Raw genomic sequence first — 21,348 nt, 5'->3', positions numbered from 1 at the left:
CAGATGGAGAAAACAGATTTTTTTCTCAGTGGTACAAAAGTAGGCCGAGTAGTAACCGAGGCTCGAGAAAGAATTTTGATGTCAGATCACGATGATCAGTTTAGGCAGAGTCATCAAAGTATTGTGAAATAGCCGAGAAATATGATGTCACATAATGTACAGAGGTGATGAACACAAGGAGACGATGATGGTTGGTTAATACACTAATCCATTGGGTAATACTGATTCTGTTGGAGGTGGTCAGATGTAATGACAAAGACCATAATGTTACAGTTTGCAATGTTTACTTTATTTAACCAAAAAATGTGACTATTTGCACTTAATTCATTAAATTTTGGTCAATGTTTTAGTACATGTTAAAGAACATTTAAAAGATGCCAGATGACATAAATAATATTTATTCATTCATTCATTTTCCGCAACCGTTCTTCCTGTCTGGGGTCGCGGAGGGGCTGGAGCCTATCCCAGCTGACACTGGGCGAGAGGCAGGGTACACCCTGGACAGGTCACCAGACTATCACAGGGCTGACACAGAGACAGACAACCATTCACAACTACGGACAATTTAGAGTCACCAATTAACCTGCATGTCTTTGGACTGTGGGAGGAAGCTGGAGTGCCTGGGTTGAACCCACGCTGACACAGGGAGAACATGCAAACTCCGCACAGAGGGGCTCCCCCACCCTGGGTTCGAGCCAGGAACCCTCTTGCTGCGAGGCGACAATGACCACATAATATATCATTTTATATTCAGGTCCCAATTATATAAAATTGAATCACCAAGTTTAAACTTCTAATGTGAATGGTGTGAATTTTAATATGAATTATTATGAATTTCTCACGTGCCTCCAAGATGAACGGAGAATCCAAAAAAACGCAAACATTCTCGATGAATTAAAACAACAACAGCAAAGCTATATCAAAACATCAGTTTTGTGCATGCATTTTTGCAAAAATCTCACTATTGAAAACACTTCCACGCAGGAGTAGCACGCCTGGACAAGGGCGTGTGTTTGAGCTCTGCTTGTGCATTCAATTGAGTTGCCTAGGCACGCTAGACTGTTTGTATGGAAGTCTTTTATAAATGAGTTGTGTGAGAGTTTGTGAACTGATGTTTTGATGTCGTTTAGCTGTTTTGTTTTTTTTTGTAACCAAATTTTTTGTCAACACTGTTATGTCTCCACACATAGTTGTATCTACACAATAAATACACCAATATGCATGTGACTGTGTGCACTACATACCCCAAACAATTAACATCTATCTTACTCCTGTCATACTTCCCATACTGTAGTCTAATAAAATAGATTGCATTGTTCCTAAGTGGGAGAGAAGAGGCTGCCAGTGTGCGCAGAAAATTTGATCTTTTCCAGTTTCAAAAATGACGCTTAGTCTCGCAGCCAGGACGTATTTGAGGGGGGTAAACAGTTTTTCCAAAAGAGGAGGAGCTATTACCGAAGCAAAAGAGATTACAGCCTTTTGCTTATCAGTCATTCTAACACCCTCTCTAGGGATACCAAAGATGGCAGTCTGAGGCGATGGGTCTAGATTCAGATCCAATATCTTAGATATAACATCAAAAATATAACGCCAATATTCCACTAGGCTTGGGCATGACCAGAACATATGAGTCAAGTGTGAGCATCTGTCACAAGTACCGCAGAGGTTTGGCTACATCTTCGATGATCTAGTGACTTCAGTTCAAGAAGGTTTGTCATTTTTGCATCCTTCTTTCATTGTGGAGGCGAGAAAAATAAAGTTTTCCTCACATATTCCAGTAACACAGGGTGCCTAATGGACATATAAATGATCATTTTGTGGGTGGAGTATTCCTTTAATGGGAATAGAAAACCCTCCATCCTACATGCCACCGCTTACGTAGGTTTCAGGTTTCAATTTAGGGGGAAAAAAGTTATGATTGATGCATTTTAACCTCTTATTTTCTAACCTGTAACCCTTCTCTTGAATCTCTCTGTCTCTTTGTTACAGGACATAAACAAACGTTTGTCCCTCCCAGCTGATATCAGGCTACCGGAGGGCTACTTGGAGAAGTTTGCCATGAACAGCCCGCCTTTTGACAAGCCCATGAGCCGCAGGCTACGGCGTGCTTCACTGGTCAGTAATCATTGTGTGTGTGTGCGTGTGTGTGTGTGTGTGTGTTAAAATTTGCATCTGTGTGTGCAAAGCAGCTGAAATTAGCTTCCATCAGCTGCGTTGGTGATGCGTCAGTTGCTGCTTAGCATCTGCACGTGTACTTTTGAGAGCACAGCTGGGTGTGTGCTGCTCTTTCGCTGCTGCTTTTATTTTGAAAGAAAAAAAAAGTAAAATGAACTTTTAATGCCGTTGTGCACAACTGACATATTCACACATTTGAAACACAAAAACATAGACAGACTCATTCTAAACACTTTTGTTATGATTTACGCTATAGACTGGAGCTTACAATGGCTCGGTAGGGGGATGCATTATGAATTCATTTTGTATTATGTATCCAGGCCAAGAGCATTATGGGTATGAATCTGGGGGTGGGAGAGAGAGGAGGGGTTTGCCATGGGATGGATAGAGAAGGGGATGATGGGTAGAAGTAGGCAGATATTCATGAATATGCAGCATGTCCCTTTATATCCCTTTGTGTTGCTGCTGAAGTACTCCTGCTCTCTCACTTGGTTTTTATTTTGGTCACACTTTATTCCACATCACTCTTTTGTCTCAAGTTTCCTTTCATACCCGGCTGAATAAGACAAGCGTGCACTGCTCTCTGCTTCACTTATTCTTGCAGTCTTACATGCTTGCTCTTTATTAATAAAACGCAGTCTTCTTTACTGATATATTTAACTTTAAACATGGTTACTAAAAGCCTCTGTGTGCTATGGGAAAGCATTAAAGATTTGCCCTCCATCAACCATTTTTGCTGTAATTATTGAACAGGGCCGGTGCCCTGCCTCTGGCTCTCTGCTTGAAGCGATTTAATGACGCAGCTTTTCTGCAGGAGTCTCACAGACATGAAAGGAAAGAATCTTTGAAGAGAGGTTTGCAGGGAACAAGAGAGGTTTATGGCGTGAGGGTGGATGTGAAGAAGGGGATAGACTTTTGTGATGCTCGCGTCTTCACAATGTAAATGAGTGACGGACATTTTCTAACATGCCTGGGTCTGTCCACTTGTGTGTGGCTGTGTATCTTCCTTAGGGTTGTTGTATGCACGTGATGTAATAGGTCAATCAATAATTCAGCAGCAGTGTCAGACTCATCTGCTGCAGCTCCTCTCCTGACAAGGATTACACACCGGGACACCTTGAAGAGAGCCAGAGAGCAAAGGAAGAGGGAGGGAATAGAAGACGAGACATGATTTTAAAAGTAGCAAGATGTTGAAAAGGATAAACAGGTATGTGGAGAGGAGCTGCAGTGTAAGAAAAGACAGCTGAGATGAAATTTAAAACAAGTCTGTACTTAGGTTTCAGTTGAACAGCAGGAAAGGAAAGCTTTTATTTTATCTTGGTCACCTTGCTGAGCCTGCAGAGTGTCTGTAGGAAGCTACAGCACAGCTGGATCATTTTTTTTAAGTGGCTCATATTGTTAACTTTATTTAGTGCAGTGCACCCTTGCTTTTTGACTGTGCAGTACACTATTTGCATGTTCAAGGCCTACTTTTCACTTGCCCCGAGCTGGAGCTTTGGAGTAAATTAGGTCAGCACTTTCATGCATTCCTCATAGAGTTTAACGCTGCCCCTTAGGTCAGTTTGAGCACCTGTAGCTGGAACTTAAGCTGGATTTATGGTTGTGCGCAGACCCTACACGCGTAGCCTACGCCATTGTGAGCATTTATACTTGTGTGGTGGTGTGTCTGTGTCACTCTGCAGTTACACCTCCAAAACACTAGTCAGCGGCAGAGGTTTCTGTGAAGTGCTGTAAAGTTTAGTTGATTCAAAACACACATTAAACACAAATTAAACATGGCTTAATAGAGACAATTCCAAACACAAATACACTAATCAGCTTCACTATAACTCGCAGCATTCACAGACAAAGCACTTGTCTTTATCTGGACACATTTTCCCCACAAATACAGCATGCTAACGTTATTAGCACAAGCATATGGCATTTTACATTGTATAAATTAGCTTAGCAGGTAGCTTTTCCTCTTCTCATATAAAACCAGGGACAACATCAATATTTAACAAAGGTAACGGCACATAATTTGGCTCCATTACAACCCACGAGGGTCACCGATCAAACAACTGTGTTATACTAAACACGTTTTCCAAACAAATACAAAATGCTAACGTTATTAGCGCTAGCCTATGGCATTTTACATTGTATAAATTAGCCTAGCGACGAGCAGAGATTTCCTCTTCTCATATGAAACCTGGATAAATACCGAAGTATAAATCGCTGAGGGATAAATCACACACAAGACTGAAAATGCTATTTTAGTGGAGGCTTTACTGTCTTCACAATTTATTGTTTCTTATGTGTGAAATAAAAGTAAATAAAAGCTTCGTTTCCACTGAGGGAAATGGTGTCAGTATACAGAAACAGACAGGAGGTCTACGTCACCGTGATTCATAGTTACATTTCTGGGGAGGTGCACGTCAGGCTTAGGTTATGGCGTAGGCTCTATGTCGAAGTGGAGTATGTATAGTTTTTATTTTTTATTTTATTTTATTTTTAAAAAATTTTTAAAGATTATTTTTGTGGGCTTTTGCCTTTGATGACAGGACAGAGAGTGAAATCCGCTTAAAATAGCTTATAGACTCCTTTTCCATCGCCAGTGGATGAGTATGCCTTTCTGTTTGTTTGTTTTTTAACTGGTGTGTCACATTCAGCATCATGAAGGCACCGGATACCAGGACTAGTAAACAGTAGAAAGCAGCATGGAGGCACCTACTCCTTTTTAAATCTCTTACATATTCAATATCTCTTTCAAACTCAGCACTGACTATTTTGGAACGATATTCGAGGGCTGCTTAAATGGTGATGGATAGTATTTTGTAGCTTTTCTTGTGCGTCGCACCAGAAAAGGGCTGAAAATTAGAGACATGTATAGCTGCCGCCACATTCGACATGCCCCTTTAAACCACGCTTACTACCAGTACAAGACAAACCCTCCAATGTGATAGTCAGTGTTGCAATATAACATTAAAGTCATGCTACTTCATTACAGTACTTAAGTATTTTTGGGGGGTATCAGTACTATGAGATTTTATAATTCTGTTATCTTTCATCTTTACTCCAATACATTCCCCCTGAGCATCTCTGTTATTTAGTTCAAAATAGGAAAGTGAGGGAGGAAAGGAAAGTAGGATGGAAAGTGGAAGGGAAGGGAAGGAAAAAGTGGATTTTGTTCTCTAAATCATGTAAGTTGTGAAAAATTTTGTTTTCCTTCAAGTAATATACGCTCCATTTTTAAGTAGTACAAAGTTCAAAGACATAAACCTCATAATTCTCAAAATTCTGACCACTTGCTTTTTTATTAACAGCACATTTAATATCATACAATTACTTTTGATACTTACGTACAGTAAATATCAGGAACTTTAAGACTTTAACGTTTAAGTAATATTCTAACAGGTGACTTCAACTTGTGTGGCTGTTAGGTACTTTATCCCCTGCTGACGGAGGCTATTTGAACCCTGCTACAACACAAGGTTGTAGTGAATAAATATGAGGCTAAATGTAGCAAAAATCCACTTTATAATTCACAATACACAAAGACGTGATTCACCTTGAAAGTAATGACACGTACCACTGACCCTTACCATTTTCTTCAGAGCTTCCACTTCTGGACTAAGAGGTGAAGGGGGCTGATAGTGGATTGAACTGTCAGTATGGTGAGCAAGTGATGTAGCTGAAGTGCAGGACACGTAGCTGCTCCGGCCGCAGCTATACCTACTTGGAACATTTTTCCATGACTGCTGATTGGTGCTGGAGCCGATAAATACACGATTACTGCAGAGCCATTTGTCCTGGGAATGAATGCCAATAGTAACACTTCCCACTAAAGACAAAAGCCAGATGTTACTAGGTTTTTTTGTCCAGTAGGAAGGAGGCATAACAAGAAGTCTGATGGATAAAAACCCAGACCAGGTTGCTTAAAAATGACGGTATGTGTCTGAGCACACTGATGTAATGGCTCTCAGGCTATCAGTGAGCTTGTCATTTGTTACCGTAACACAGGCCGTGTGTCGGGTGTCCCGTTACAGATGCTCACATTTGAAACCGTGTATTTTGATCTCTGAATCGCTTCCAATGTAATGTAGTTGGATGGTATCGGTTTTCTCCCATGGTGGTTGCCCATTGATAATCAATTATTCACAGCCGTCCAGTGAGATTCAGTGTTCCATGGAGCTGAGGAAAGAGATGTCATTTTATCTCAAACAACGACACTTAACTGTTATGCAACGCTTACTTTTTAGAACCCATTCAGCCCTGCAGTGACAGAATATTAGACTTTATAACTGTAAAACTGAGTGTACAATCACACCATTTTATGTTCCCCTTCTCCTCTTGGTTATATTACGCTGTAGTTATAGCATACTATATATTATGTTGCTGTTTAGCTCTCCTTTAGGTCAGGCTTTGTCTGTTGCTATTGGCAGGTTTACATGAAAAAGGTGACACAGTGCAGCATGTTGATAGCTCGATTGATCGAAGCCCTGACGAGTGGCTACATCATGTTAATGAAAGGCCTCTTCTTTCCACCTCCCCTTCGCCCACCACCTCTTTTTCTCAGGAAGTCTGTCATTTTCTCTCTCCCATTCAATACTCTGAATCCATCCTCTCACTCTTTCGTCGAGCCTTCTTACAGATGGCACAAGGAGAAACCCTATTTAGAAATGAAAAGTGGTCGAGGTAATGGACTTTCCTCTCAGCACACATTAGAGCCCGGCTGCAGACATCACCCTTCTCAAATTTCTTACCTCTGCCGTCCGGTCGTTTCTCCGTACGTCTCCTCGGCTCCTGTATAAGCTGAGACGGAACACGCATTTTGTTTGGTTTCGTGTTGCTTTAATTTTGTCACAAAAACTTGGTCTGACCTAGTTCTGCTGAGTAAGCTCACTGGAGCGTTGGGAATGGAATGAACCCGTTGCCATCGAAAGCATACGCACGCACACACACACACATCTGAAAAGGATTGCAAGGTACATTGACAGGGAGTGCAGCTGCATGCTGTAAACTCAGAGTGAGCTGTGGGTAAAGAGCTGGGCCCTCCTTTTTTTTAGAGATGTTCCAACAAGGAGATTTAATTTTCCGGAGTGAGGTTGATGTGGCCATAACGTACGTATGTTTTGTATGTTTTTGAATGTCTGTGTGTGTTACTGTGTGTGCGTGTTTTGCTCATGAGACTGACTCCCCTGCCAAAAGAGCAGCACAGCTCAGCAACAGCTCCTGACAGTGCCTGTCACAAACACAGAGATGGGAACAGTGTGTTTGTGTGTGCAGGGCGGTGTGTGTGTTTACATTTCAGCATAGGTTGCGCGTCTCATCACAAATGTTCTCTTGCCCACAAGGCACACACATACATGCTGTACATGTTCTGCACATACTAGATGTACAGCTATGTGTACATGCACACACATCAGCAGTTTTTACAGAAAAGTTTTTGCATTTATTATTTTTAAGAATTGCAAATTGCCAGAAACACTAGATATTGATTTTGATACATAAATAAGATGATGCTTGTTAATTAATTATGCAAATTGCCTTTTGTGTCCATGGGCACTCACTCACACACACACACACACACACACACACACACACATGCACACACATTTCTAGTATGTAAGTATGTCATCTTGTGTGTCCGAGCTCGTTCTGATGTTAGCTTTTAGGCATGCCTTTAAAGAGATCACATGCTTCATCAGCTAACTTGGTCACTGGAGACCCTCCCCCTCATACACACACACACACACACACACACACACACACACACACACACACACGCTCGTAGACGAGCATCGGCCTGGCATTCATATTAGCATCATGACGGGAAGGGCCGGCGCAAGATTGAGAGAGATGGGTAGATTCAGAGAAACGAACACAGATCAAACATGGCTGGAACGACCCTGACGGAGATAGACAAATAAGTGAGGGAAAGTGACAGGGAGGGGGATAAACACTAACAGGCATGTGGGTATCACAGCTTGACATAGCTACATCTATCTATAATTCATGACCTGGAAACCCAGGGGCCATATACAGTGCATTATGCAGCTAATCCTTTATTAAGTGAATTCCAGATTAATTCTGAATTTACCATACACACACAGAGATTTGAAGTATGCCTGCTGGAGATCTATAGAAATGTATAGAAGTAAATATCCACATTAAGTGATCTGGAGTAGAGGAGCGATATTTAGCTGTCTTTGTTATACTGACTTCCTGTGGCCAAAGGATACATGTGCAAAAGACAGTGACATCACAATGCAGCATTAAAGAGACACCATAGCCTTTTCTTTCCCTCTGTGAGACACAGGTATATGTGTGTGTGCATACATGTAATGCAGTGTATATGGTGGTGAATGATTTTCAATGACCAAGACAACCAAAACACAAGACATACATAACATACAGTGGAGACACAGACACATAAAGTCACATAAAGTCCATTTCAAGTAAGGTCCTCTTTTTATGCACACTGTCAACTGTCACTTTCACACAAAAAAATCTTAAAAATATCACACTTATTTTGGAGAAGTGGTGTAAAAGCTGGTATCATGGCTTAAAGGCAAATGTAGCTAATGGCCCAGACACACTGAAATCAAAGAACCAGTGGCAACAATGGCTGACCCCAAAGACAACAGCTAATGGCCAACTAGCATGTACATTCTGCGCCTTTTTGTCAGAAAATAACTCAATTCCAGCAGGCAGTGGTATATTCATCATTCAAAAGTGAAAACCAGAGGACCAACAGGATGGATTCAAGACGCTAGTTAGCCAGTTAGCACATTAACACCACAACCCAGTGTTGAAAGTACAAAGGACAATTACTGTGTGCTTGTGAACAACAAAAAAATTCTTTATGCTAAAGAGCTCAATGGCTAAAAAAAATGTACCTAATACAACTAATTTGTTTCGATTTCACTCCCTCTTGTCTTCAGAAGTTTGTTTACTTTCCTCACTTTAGCTTCTCATCTTGTGCACTGAGCTAAACGACCAATCAGAGCGATTTAATTCACAGACGGGCTCCACCATCTCTGACATTGAATCGACATGCTGGTCAAAAAGCCGACACGGACCAACTAGCACCAACGTTGTGGGACACACCGCAAAAACTAACAGGGTAGACGCTCACTGACAACCCAACGTAAAACAATGGCCGGTCGTCAGCTTGGTGTGTCTGGGTCCTAGGTGCAGTGGAAACAGATTCAGCGAATAAATGATGACGTACAGTCATGATATGCAGACATTGCATCGGCCACCGCAACCTTTCTTTGGCATCTCCAGAGGCTTTCAACACGCTTATGTATGCACACATTACCAGAACCCTCCAAGGGCACAGAGCTGGAATAATAATTATCGAAAACTGTTTTTTTCCATTGTCCAGTGTGTTCTTCGCTATTATACATCCATTGTTTGCTTTCATTTGAGGTTCGTCTTTTGCAGTGGCACCAGTGGAGAGTTAGCGTCGCCCACTGCTTATCTCAAACCAACTCCAAATATTCGCACATCAGTCGTCGATGGAAAAGCATTTTATTTTGCAGATTTTATAAAAAAAATTGTGTTACATTAGAATGGAAACCAGACTAATATTTTAGCACATGCACACAGACACACAGAGAATAACAAGGCCTGGTGACTCAGACCCCTGCAGTTGTAGGCCAAGAGTCAACAGCAATGGGACTGTAATCTGAACTAACAGCCGTGGCCTGCAGGATTTGATCCTAGAGATAGTTAGCTTAAACATGGCGAGTGGTCTGTCCTGACCTACAGTGAGGCTGTAACCACAAGAAATGCAAACTGCATAAGTGATAATGCACATTGATAGTGTAATGCACAACTTCCTCAACTGTCTTTCTGTCTTCTCTAGTCTGAAATCGGCTTTGGGAAACTTGAGACCTACATCAAACTGGACAAACTAGGGGAGGTGAGATCGATGAAGACAATGAGTGAAAGTCAAATACTCAGTTTACCTCACTTCAAACTGCATTCACTTCACATACTTTCTCTATCTCTGCAGGGGACCTACGCCACAGTGTTTAAAGGGCGAAGCAAGTTAACAGACAACTTAGTAGCCCTGAAAGAGATCCGACTGGAGCACGAGGAGGGTGCGCCCTGCACAGCTATCCGGGAAGGTACTGAGCTGCTGTTTAAATCATGTGATTTGAAAGTAAACATCTTACAGGCCAACATGGGACCAAACTGTCAAGGAGCTTGTAAGGTACTGTCATGTGTCTGTGTTTGACTGACAGTCTCTGACATGTCCCCCTCTTCTAGTGTCTCTACTGAAAGACTTGAAGCACGCCAATATTGTCACTCTCCATGACATTATCCACACTGACAAGTGCCTGACACTCGTGTTTGAGTACCTGGTGAGTGTCTGTACTGTGCATGTGTGTAGATTTATTGTGTGTGTCTTTAGAGAGCGGGTTATACTAATCTTTGTTTTTCTGTCTCCCATCAGGAGAAAGATCTGAAGCAGTACATGGATGACTGTGGGAGCATCATGAGTGTTCACAATGTCAAGGTAATGCAAAGTAATACGTCTGCTGAGCACTTAATAGAATTCTGGCGGAATAAATGGGTTGCTGGTGGATATAATCGTATTTTCAGCAACTGCAATTTAGGATTATGTCTGGTTACAGCGTCCATTTTGTCTTGATTTGTACTTTAGACAGTGGCAGTAGCTGTGTTAAAATAATGCTGCAGACTTTTGCTATCAAAGGAATTACATGGCTGCTTGCTGCTGTTTAATGTATAACAAGTATTCAGCAAACAATCTCCTCTGATTCCCCTCTCCTCTCCAGATATTCCTATTCCAGCTGTTGCGAGGTCTGGCGTACTGCCACAGAAGAAAGGTCCTCCACAGAGACCTCAAACCCCAGAACCTCCTCATCAATGAAAAAGGAGAGCTCAAACTGGCAGACTTTGGTATATCACCACTTACATCAGTCCTGTATATTGTCTTTACACTTCCTATATTGGTTTGACTTTTCATCATAGTCTACACTATGAAAGCTAGAATAAAAACAGCGATTAACACACACTTCATACTGAACGAATCTGAAAAAGAGTTGACACAGAACAAATTCGCCTGATCACATTCTCCTTGGTTGCTAAACATTTGTCTATAAAGCTGAAGGTGGAGATGGAGCCCCCAGTTCTACATACTTTTAGTAGAATTAGCTGGTAATTTACAGAGTGTGTGATTATTTTAGAGTAAAAAAAGTATTATAAAACAGTTACAAGATTCTGAAAGACCCACTAGCGCCCCCTGAAGGCCATAAACCCAACAGGACAGCATAGTTTGACATGAGTAACCACTCAACACTGCCCTCTGTAGGTAATCATGACACACTGTGCACTACATACTGTAGTGTTGTGCAGTTCCTCTTTGTACATAATACATCAGTCAATTGATTTTATTTAAAGTGCAGAATCACTATGAGGCATGATCAGTAACACTTTACAGTAGAATTAAACATACAGCAGACAAAATAATAAAACTAAATAATAAAAATAAAACAACCATGTTAAAGGGGATGTTTGTATATAATAAATAACAACATATAGAAAATGACATGTAAACGTGTTGTCTTACCTTACCGGTGTGGTGCCATGTTTGTTTACCATCTAGCTCTGCTTTCCAAAGCGCGGCCGAAATATATCTCGTGAGCTCTAGATAAAGCCCAGCTGGATACTACTCCAGGTGGAGGTGTCTCGTCCTCGGTCACATCCAGACCTTGAAAATAAGGCTGCAACTGTTCCCATTCCTTGCAACAGAGGCGTTCCTCTTCTGTGGGCACTGGGGCACGGCATTCACAGGTACACCACCAATCTCCAGAGTTACTCAGCCTTGCAGCAGCCATTCCTCCTCTCTCGTCCTCTACCTGTTGTGCCTCTCTCTCTCTCCTCCTCCGTTCTTCGTCAGTGTATTCTGGCTCAAATAAATAAGGGCGGCCATCAAACTCTGCAAAATCAAATTCCTCCTCCACAAAGTCGAAGTCTGGCAAAAAGTCAGCCATTATTCTATAAACCTTTCATAAAACTGAACTTTTCAGGCTACTGTCCGGTTCTGCCTTCCAGCTATTGCTGCTTGTTCTCGCGAGATTTCAGGCACAGTATGAGATTGCTGCTTGTTCTCGCGATATTTTGGCCGCGCTTTGGAAAGCAGAGCTAGATGATAAACAAACATGGCAGCACACCGGTAAGGTATGACAACACGTTTACATGTCGTTTTCTATATGTTCTCTGACATTTATCCTAACGATATGAGGCGGTCTTTGTGGAAAAAAGCTTGTTTAGTGGACTAACTTTGCACTTGAAGTATGCCATCTAGGCTAACGGCTAACATGCTAACTATTATTTTTATGTCACTAGTCACTTGAAACAAATTTAGGACGATAGGAGACGGGTTGAAATAAACCAAAATTTCCCTTTAAGAACTGACTGATTTGCAGGATGTGTGAGTTGCAAGATGGCGCTAACTGATTGTCTTGACTGTCACCTTCAAAAAAAAAAAAAAGGAAAACAAAATCCCCAAATAAACAAGCCTTTAAGAAAAAAAAATGAAATGATGTCATCAATCAATAAAAACTGTAACCCCTGTGGCGTCTTCCACGCTTCACTCTCGCTTGAGCACACCTGCCTTTGATTAAAGGTTCCCGAGATGCCAGGTCAGGTGGTGCATTAAAGTTACTCAAAAATAATAGGAAACTAGGACTTGCTCTAAAGGGCTCTAACAGGTACATTATTTATATTACGTACATTAATGTCATTTTCTGTGTTTGAATAAAGGTTTGGCACGAGCCAAGTCTGTCCCTACAAAGACCTACTCCAACGAAGTCGTAACACTATGGTACCGACCACCAGATGTGCTTCTGGGCTCCACTGAGTATTCTACACCTATTGATATGTGGTGAGCAAACACACATCTGCAGCAAATATACACAGTGTAGAGAAAGAGACATACAACAACCCCTGTGTGCCTGTCTATTTCTAAATCTTACTTTTGTTCTCACCTTAAATGCTACTGTCAATTCTCTGATTCTTTGTGTCCTATGACGAATCAGATTTTTGAAGCCACTTGTTGACTTCTGTTAGTTCACTGTCTCTGTGTCTTTGTCCAGGGGTGTGGGCTGCATCTTTTATGAAATGATCACTGGCAGACCTCTCTTCCCTGGATCGACTGTGGAGGACGAGCTTCACCTCATATTTCGCATCCTCGGTGAGACGACACCAGTGGATTCAGATGAGCATTTGCTCTTGTAACATTGATGCTTGGGTGTGTGCGTGTGTGTCTACATGACATGTCGACTGATGGTCTTGATCTTCAACAGGTACTCCTACAGAGGAGACTTGGCCTGGTATCACCACCAGTGAAGAGTTTAAGACATACAACTTCCCACGATACCACGCAGAGCCTCTCGTCAACCACGCACCCAGGTGTGTAGCTGTGCCATGGCTGCGTGTGTGTGTTTTAGGGATTCTGTGTTTATTTCAATTATGTAGAATAGTCACACATGTCCAGAAAAGTGCATCACCTAAGTGTTTTGCAGCTTCTGTGATATCCTTTCATTTTCTGACAGCAGTTTACAAAACAAAACAGAAAATATGATTAAGTAATTTCTCCTGCTGTTCAAATTTTTTTCACAATTTAAGAACTTTGTAGAACATTTTGGGAGAGATTAAGTGTACATATAAGCGCCATATGTCGGGGAGACTTGAGGAGGGATGAAAGAGACAGAAAAATAAAAATAAAAAAATAAAATAGCAGTCAATGAGGTTTGCTTGACTAAACATCATAGGGTCTTTTGTACTGCCACAAAATCAGGTCATAAGGGTTTTATGTATTTCACCCACTTTGCCCAGAATTTAATGAACCCATTTTTCTGAAGATGAAGAGAAAAAGTAATCTTTTCCATAACATAAATATAATTTACAATATCTATGCACTCCTCCAATGTGGGGGGTTCAGGAAGCAACCAGCGCCTTGTGAGGGCTTTCTTGCAAGCAGATATCAAAACACCAAAAAAAATCCATACATCCTAAAAATAATGTAGAAAATTGCAAAGGAAGATCAGTGTTGAGTATCTTTTTTAGTGCTTTATCTAGGCGCAGCTTCACCTAAATTACACAACAAATAAATTCGGTCCTCCCCTGGGGTGGCATTAAACCTTCCAGTCTCTAAGGCTAATGGTAACGTTCCTGAGTGCAACTGTGCACATAGAGATCTTTGTTTTTTGTTTGGATTATACTTCATGCAGGGTTCCACACTGTACCTATTTTTATGAGATGATAAGTTCGTATTAAATCATGAATCAACAAAGAGAGGTCCATGAGCATACAGTCAAAATATTAGGTTTATTGTTCCTGTCGTCTGTGAGATTAGCGGCCGTCAGAAACACACTCACACATTCACACACTCACGACCAAACGCTGGGCTTAAGTCTGGTGGAGATAAACAAAATCCACAACCCTTGTTCTTTGCAAAAGTCCATTCCACAGTTTATCTGTGGAAAATACGTGTTGTTTACCCGAGCCAAAAACATTGATTTCAATAGTGTGCATTTATACACCAAAACTGGCTCAGAAATCGAGAGAGTCACAGAGTACAAATATCTTGGCATTTGGCTAGATGAGGATTTCTCATTCAAAAATCATATTAATGAACTTATTTTAAAGTTGCGAAAAAAAATTGGCTTTCTGTACAGAAACAAATCTTGTTTCCCAGTGCTCTCAAGAAGAGTAATAACTGAAGCAGTGTTTATGTCTGTTATGGATTATGGTGATATTATCTATAGGCATGCTGCTGCCTCAACTTTGAAGCGTCTGGAATCGGTCTATCATTCAGCCCTTAGATTTATTACTGGTGATGAATATGATACTCACCACTGTGTTCTATATGAAAACGTTGGTTGGCCCTCTCTTGAGGAAAGGCGCAAGAGGCACTGGCTTTTATATATTTTTAAGGCCTTTCTAGGCAAATTACCACCGTATATTGCAAATTTGTTGGAGTGGAACTCAGGCACTTACATGACCAGTTCAGCTGAATAGCTGCTACTCAAAGTTCCTCGAGTCTGTACAAGTATTGACAAGACTGCCTTTTGTTATGATGCCCCTAGCTCTTGGAACGCACTACAACACATCCTGAAATTAGACACACTCCCTTCACTCACAGAGTTTAGGACCTTAATCATAGATAACTGTGTTTCTAATTGTAATTGTTTCAGATGACTGTCTTTCTTGTTAAATGTATATTGTTGTGTGTAATCACTGTCAATATTTTAATGGCTTGTCAACTCGATGGCATTGAAAATGAGGGTAACCTCAATGTCTCTCGAGAATAAATAAAGGTTATATATCTGAAGCTAATATACGGGCTTCAGCCTTTTAAATCTGACAAATCAAGTAGATTTCTTACACAGTTTGAAATTCCCTCTTTTTGTCACCTTTTGCTGCGGAGCTAGGGTGGAAGAATCATAACATAAAGAGGGAATTTTGTACTGAAAAGACTCTGTAAACGCTTGGTTTGTCTAATTCATATTCACCTCAGCTAAACTTTGAAGTTTATTTTTACACAGAATGAGGACTGTGGATTTTGTATGCCATCACTTGCATTAAAATTGATTTGGGAATGGACCTCTAATGGCCATTATGGACAAGAGGAATGAGTTCAGCCAGCAAAACCTGCTGCAATGTTCACACGGGCACCTGAGTACTGTGAACCTATCCTTTAAGTGACTGTGATACGTTAGATGTAACAAGATGATAGATTTTCAGTGGTCAAGCGTTTCCGCCTCTGTTGAAATGGCAGGAACACTACACTGCTCTATATGGCTTAGGTCAGCATTTGACTCCACTTCCACTCAATTACCCCCCCTCTCACTTTTCCTCTCTCTTTCTGTGGCACAGGATAGACAACGATGGTCACGACTTGCTCTCAGTGCTTCTACAGGTAACAAACATTGCCCATAATGAATACTTTTGATTTGTACCCAAAATGCATTGGATTAAAAACTAACAATCCCATCTTTATATCCCCTCTTTGTCTCCACGTGTCTGTAGTTTGAGGCTAAGAAGCGGGTATCAGCCGAGGACGCTCTCAGACACTCGTATTTCCGAGCTTTTGGCGAGCAGGTTCAAAACCTGGCGGACAGTGAGTACACGCAGTCTGACATGTTGAACATACACATGTAATCTACAAGTACTGTCTCACCAACCCCCTTTTTGTTGTTCCAGCTGCATCCATCTTCTCTGTAAAAGGCATTCAGCTCCAGAAAGACCCAGGGAAGAGATCCTCAGTCTACCCAGAGTCAAGTAAGTCCTCAAAGACAAAAATAATAGAGGAGGAAAAAGCAGAAAAAGAGGGATTATGATAGAGAATAGGTCTTGCTCCCTGTCCTCGTCCTCTTCTCGCTCTTTTTCTCTCTGTTTGCTTAATGTCGTGTCTCATGTCTCTGCGTGGTCATACATGTCACACACAAATTCCCAGTCTATTGCCAGGTTCGTGCTTGCACTACATACAGATCTCCACTTCCCAATTTTTACAACAGCTACTGCAACACACATTAGTCCATGTCTATAAAGACATTTGTGTTTCACGTATGATGAATCCCAATGACTTTGATGCCCCCCTGACTCTTTCTCAAGCACCGCCATGAGGTTCACATTTGTGGTTTTGAGCGACATGTCTTGAGAACGATTGGTTGGATTGCCATGAAACGTGGTGCCAGTGTTCATGTCCCCCTTCAGGATGAGTTGTAACCACTTTGGTAATCCCTTATCTTTCCATCTAGCACCACCATCTGGTCAGAAGTGTAACTTGTCCAACACTTCCTTGTACTTAATGGCCAAATACCTGCAAACTAATCACAGTGCACTATATGCTTAGTGCTTATTAGCAAATATTAGCATGCACACAGCAACATCCTGCCAACAGTCCATGATAGCTGGACATATACATTATCGTTCTGTGGACGATAAACGGGGCGCAGACTTCCATCTGTGTCACCTGTAATGAGGCAATACAGTGAGTGCTGGACAGAGCAGGGAGTTACAACAACCCCGCCCACATTTAAGGGCACTGTTGGCAGTGGAAACTCTACGGAGTATGTACCAGTCTGAAGGGTTACTTTTGGTTCCAAAGGTACCATACTGAAAGTGTTTGGTGGAAACAGGACTATAGGGTACCATAAACATTAAAGCTGGGGTAGGCAGATATCTAGAAGGCAAAAAAATGCCAGAATTTGAAAATACAACCTCCTCCTGCAGCTCTCCTCTCTCCGTCCCAAGCCCCTCCCACCAGACAACCACGAACATATGCACGCACTTTATAAAGTAACCCGGTGTTTCCCATACTTTGATTTCTTCAATCGTATTTCATCGTGGAGTTGCCCACAGCTCATTCGCTCAGCCCCTCTGTGTCTCGCTCTCTTTGTTTATCAGACCACAAATTAGACAGCTACCCACCCCACTGTGCCTCCATCTCACCCCCCAGCAATGTGGACCACTTTCCTGATAGGAGAGAAGGCAGCAGCTCTGGGGACGGAGCTTCAGTTGGTGGCTGTAGCTGCTCGAATTCAGCCAGCACTCAAATCCAACCTGCGCGGGGTGCTGTAGTGGGCTGGTGGTCATTGGTCTGGCCTGTGGAATAGCAAAAGGAAGTCTGGGGTTGTCCGGTCTTCTTGAGTTGGGGTTTGGGCTGTCTGGATTTTGGTTGCTGCAGCCACTGACCAGGGGTTCGTTGTTAAGCTGCTATCCGCTTTCCCCTTTGTGAAGTAGTCTGTAGCGGCAGTCAGTGAGGTGGAGGATACACTGTGATTCAGGCACTCGTTAATGTTAGCTACAAAAATGTGAACATGAAGCCGCAGCCATGAGCCTTTGGCCCCAGTTAGCATAATGCTAAACTATTAGCAACACGCGTTTTATTCGTTTTATTGTCATACTCTCCTTTAGACTCGCTTCCTGTTAAGTCCGTCTTCCTTTTTGGATTGCTATGCAGTGTAGGCAGTTGCTGCCAATGCTGGAATGGCAACTTTCCCTGCAAGATTTTCTACTGTTGAATCGGGGTTTATAGTACAGCCAATCGGAACACTGTTTCTCTGAAATGACCTGTGATTGTCCAAAGCATCACATCACAGAAAAGATTTTCTAGCCTTAAAACAGAGCCAAGAAGATGTGCAGGAGTCAGGTTTTCTATTAGACCACTTAAATTACAATATGCTCAAGGTTTATTATGGTTTTTTTGCCCAATAATGCGAAAATTAAACGGCCTACCACAGCTTTAAGCTAACATACACATATTAAAGATGTTAACCAAAGAAAGTCGGACGCCCAGCCATTGAGTTAGCACTTGCACAACTATGAGTTTTACCTTCGTCTGAACCACTATACATTTATTGTGCACACCTGATGTTCCCTTTTGCCATAATGCTTAGATTGACTTCAGTGTTTCTGTCTCTATCACAGTCAGTCTGTGTGTGTGTCTCTTTCTTCCTGCTTCCGCTGCCTCTGTGTCATGTTCTGATAAACTGTCCCTTCTCTTTCTTGGTACCCATGCTCTCTTCTCTCGCAATGTTCATCTTCTCCTTAATCCTTTCTACCTCCCTTGTGTGCCCCGCTCCAACTCCTCCGTGACACCTCAATATTCCCAACCTTCCCCCCTTCTCCCCTAACCCTAAAAAAGCGATGGCCCATAGGCTAGGCTCTGCACCCTCGCAGTACTTCCAGAGAGAAGCAGCCAATCCCAGGGCTCAGAGTCACAATCTCTCCTCCACTTCCACTGGCTGAGTGGCCCCTACCGTTCTGGTAAATACGGTCTCTTTCATTCTGTCTGTCTTCTGTTCAGTCCTCCTTGGCTGTCACCTGGCCTCTTTTCCTCTGTCCATTTGCACTTTGTCCCACTTTAACGTATGGCTCTCGCAGTTGCTGAACTGGACTAAATGCTGGTACATTTCACTTCCATCATTGCATTCCCTCAACCAAAACAACACATTATTTGTTACCTGTTTAAACTCACATCCCTATAGCCTTAGTTTTGTTTTATTTCCTCGTCTCTATTTTTGTTAATTCCCCTCCCTCTGTCCATTCTTGCTCCTACTGGCCTTCCCCTCACATTTCAAGCCCTGCACTCACCTGCATCATCTCAGCTTTCACTTACCTAATCCTCCTTTTCTCAGAGTGAGCCACTCCCAGCGTTTATTTCAGGGATGAAAGGAGCAACGACATATTCATTAAAGAAAAAGACTGTGATCAGAGAATGGGGATCAAGTCATTTGATTCTTTTCATTTGCAGTCCTGTTTAGGTTTCTGCAGCGAGAGATGTAGCCTTTTTGTTCAGTCTGTAAGTGAGGGTTTGGTGCAGTGTGTGTTTGGTTGGTTGTGTGTTACAAATGCATTCTCTATCAGCATGTGTATGGGTTGCTTGTTTTATTGCAGTGTGTAACAGTTACTGGTAAGTATAATTTAGCTTCAGCAACATGAAATTATAAGCAGTGTTACAGGTTATAGAGCTGTATGATCCAAATTTTACCCTTCGTTAGGCCCCTGCCTAAAAAAGCTTAAGTCCATTCTTGTGTTAGCAACTGTAACAAGGCATGGGAGGCCAAAACAGTCTGCATATGGAACCTGCAAGTCTGACAGCAGATATCCTCAAAGTAGGGCTGGGCGATATGGACAAAAATTCATATCCTGGTATTTCCAGGCTGACTGGTGATACACGATATATATCTTGGTATTTTCTATGAAATGGGCAACGTGTGTTCAGCTGCAAGTCAAAGCCACATTTGAGATGTCACAAGCAGTTTCACAAAAACAGACTGTGATCAAAATAAAATGCAAAGACGGGGATTTAATTCCCCCGTTTGAAAACATGCAGCTGCACAACAGTTACACCTCCAAAACACTAGTGAGCGGCAACAGGGTTTCTGTGAAGTGCTGTGAAGTATAGTTGATTACATGTGAACATACGTACACAAATCAGCCTTATTATAACTCGCAGCATTCACAGACAAAGCATTTGTCTTTTGCTGGACACATTTTCCCCACAAATACACCATGCTAATGTTTTTAGCACAAGCCTATGGCATTTTACATTGTATAAATTAGCCTAGCAGCTAGCATACTTTTCCTCTACTCATATGAAGCCTTGGACAACAGCAGCATTTAACAGAGGTAACGTTACAAAATTCTTCTCCATTACAGCTCACAAGGTTCACATACAAAACAGCTATCTTATTCTAAACATGTTTTCCACACAAATATGACATGCTAACGTTATTAGCACAAGGCTCTGGCATTTTACATTGTATAAATTAGCCTAGCGAATACTGAGAGAGATTTCCTCTGCTCATATGATGCCAGGATAAATCACACACAAGTCATAAAATGTTATTTTTGTGGAGGCTTCACTGTTTCACAATTTATTGTTTCTTATCTGTGTTGAATAACGTAAATAAAAGCTTCATTTCCACTGAGGGAAACTGTAAAACTGTAAAAAATAAAATAAAATTAAAAAGCAATCTTGCTTAAAATATTGAAGCCTGTGGAGATGAGTTCATCTTCTACTCGCTTAACTACTCACAGTACAAAAAAGATTTGACAAGGGGTGCCCAAACTTTTGCATGCCCCTGTATCTGTAACGCTGATAACCACTACTAACGCCTATTCAATAGAGCGATAACACTGAAAATGGTTGCAACATTCACCAAAATCAATGTCCAAAATTTAACTATTAGCAGTTTAACAAATACGGGCCATGACCTCAACCCTATCAAACACTGTTTGAATGAACTGGAGTGCCCGCTGTGACACACATCTTATCACCCAACATCGGCGCCTGTCCTCACTAAGCTCTTGTGGCTGATGGGAGCAAATCCCTGCAACCAGAAATCTGGAAAGCCTTCCCAGAAGATTGGAGGCTGTCATAGCAGCCTATTAATGCCCACGGTTTTGGAACAGAAGATACATTGACAACTGTTTTAATAATGAATTAATCATTGAAGTAATCTTTGAGGAAAATGGCAAACGTGACAGTTCCAGGCTCTGAAATGTTTTAATTTGCTGCTTTTGGCCATATAGTGTGAGCAATGTGTTGCTGGCATGGAGTGAAATGTGTGGGCGTGTGGTGGTGTGTGCTTGTGTGTCCAAATGAAATGCAAACCTTTTTTTTCACATTCTTCTCTCTCTCTC

General features: G+C 41.7%; 1 protein-coding gene across 9 annotated transcripts in view; it reads left to right on the top strand.

Moving 5' to 3' along the window:
* The window catches only part of LOC126402298 (cyclin-dependent kinase 17-like), a 60,803-nt gene that overhangs the window by 36,403 nt on the left and 3,052 nt on the right, over positions 1-21,348 (top strand). For 6 of the 9 annotated variants that reach the window (XM_050064166.1, XM_050064162.1, XM_050064165.1 and 3 more), the window contains 13 exons: positions 1,990-2,115; positions 10,028-10,084; positions 10,178-10,292; positions 10,435-10,529; positions 10,622-10,684; positions 10,965-11,088; positions 12,955-13,075; positions 13,287-13,384; positions 13,497-13,602; positions 16,072-16,114; positions 16,225-16,315; positions 16,399-16,476; positions 18,845-18,966. In XM_050064166.1, coding sequence (XP_049920123.1) covers positions 1,990-2,115; positions 10,028-10,084; positions 10,178-10,292; positions 10,435-10,529; positions 10,622-10,684; positions 10,965-11,088; positions 12,955-13,075; positions 13,287-13,384; positions 13,497-13,602; positions 16,072-16,114; positions 16,225-16,315; positions 16,399-16,476; positions 18,845-18,948 — 1,221 coding nt within the window. In that variant the 3' untranslated portion in view covers positions 18,949-18,966. Of the gene's footprint in view, positions 1-1,989; positions 2,116-10,027; positions 10,085-10,177; positions 10,293-10,434; positions 10,530-10,621; positions 10,685-10,964; positions 11,089-12,954; positions 13,076-13,286; positions 13,385-13,496; positions 13,603-16,071; positions 16,115-16,224; positions 16,316-16,398; positions 16,477-18,844; positions 18,967-19,453; positions 19,502-21,348 lie in introns of all 9 variants that reach the window. The other 3 variants (XM_050064168.1, XM_050064163.1, XM_050064164.1) reach the window with 2 other exon arrangements.

The sequence above is a fragment of the Epinephelus moara genome, chromosome 16 (assembly GCF_006386435.1).
Source record: "Epinephelus moara isolate mb chromosome 16, YSFRI_EMoa_1.0, whole genome shotgun sequence".
Lineage (NCBI taxonomy): Eukaryota > Metazoa > Chordata > Actinopteri > Perciformes > Serranidae > Epinephelus > Epinephelus moara.
Note: the sequence above shows the minus strand (reverse complement) of the source record. Positions and strands in the feature narration are given on the sequence as shown.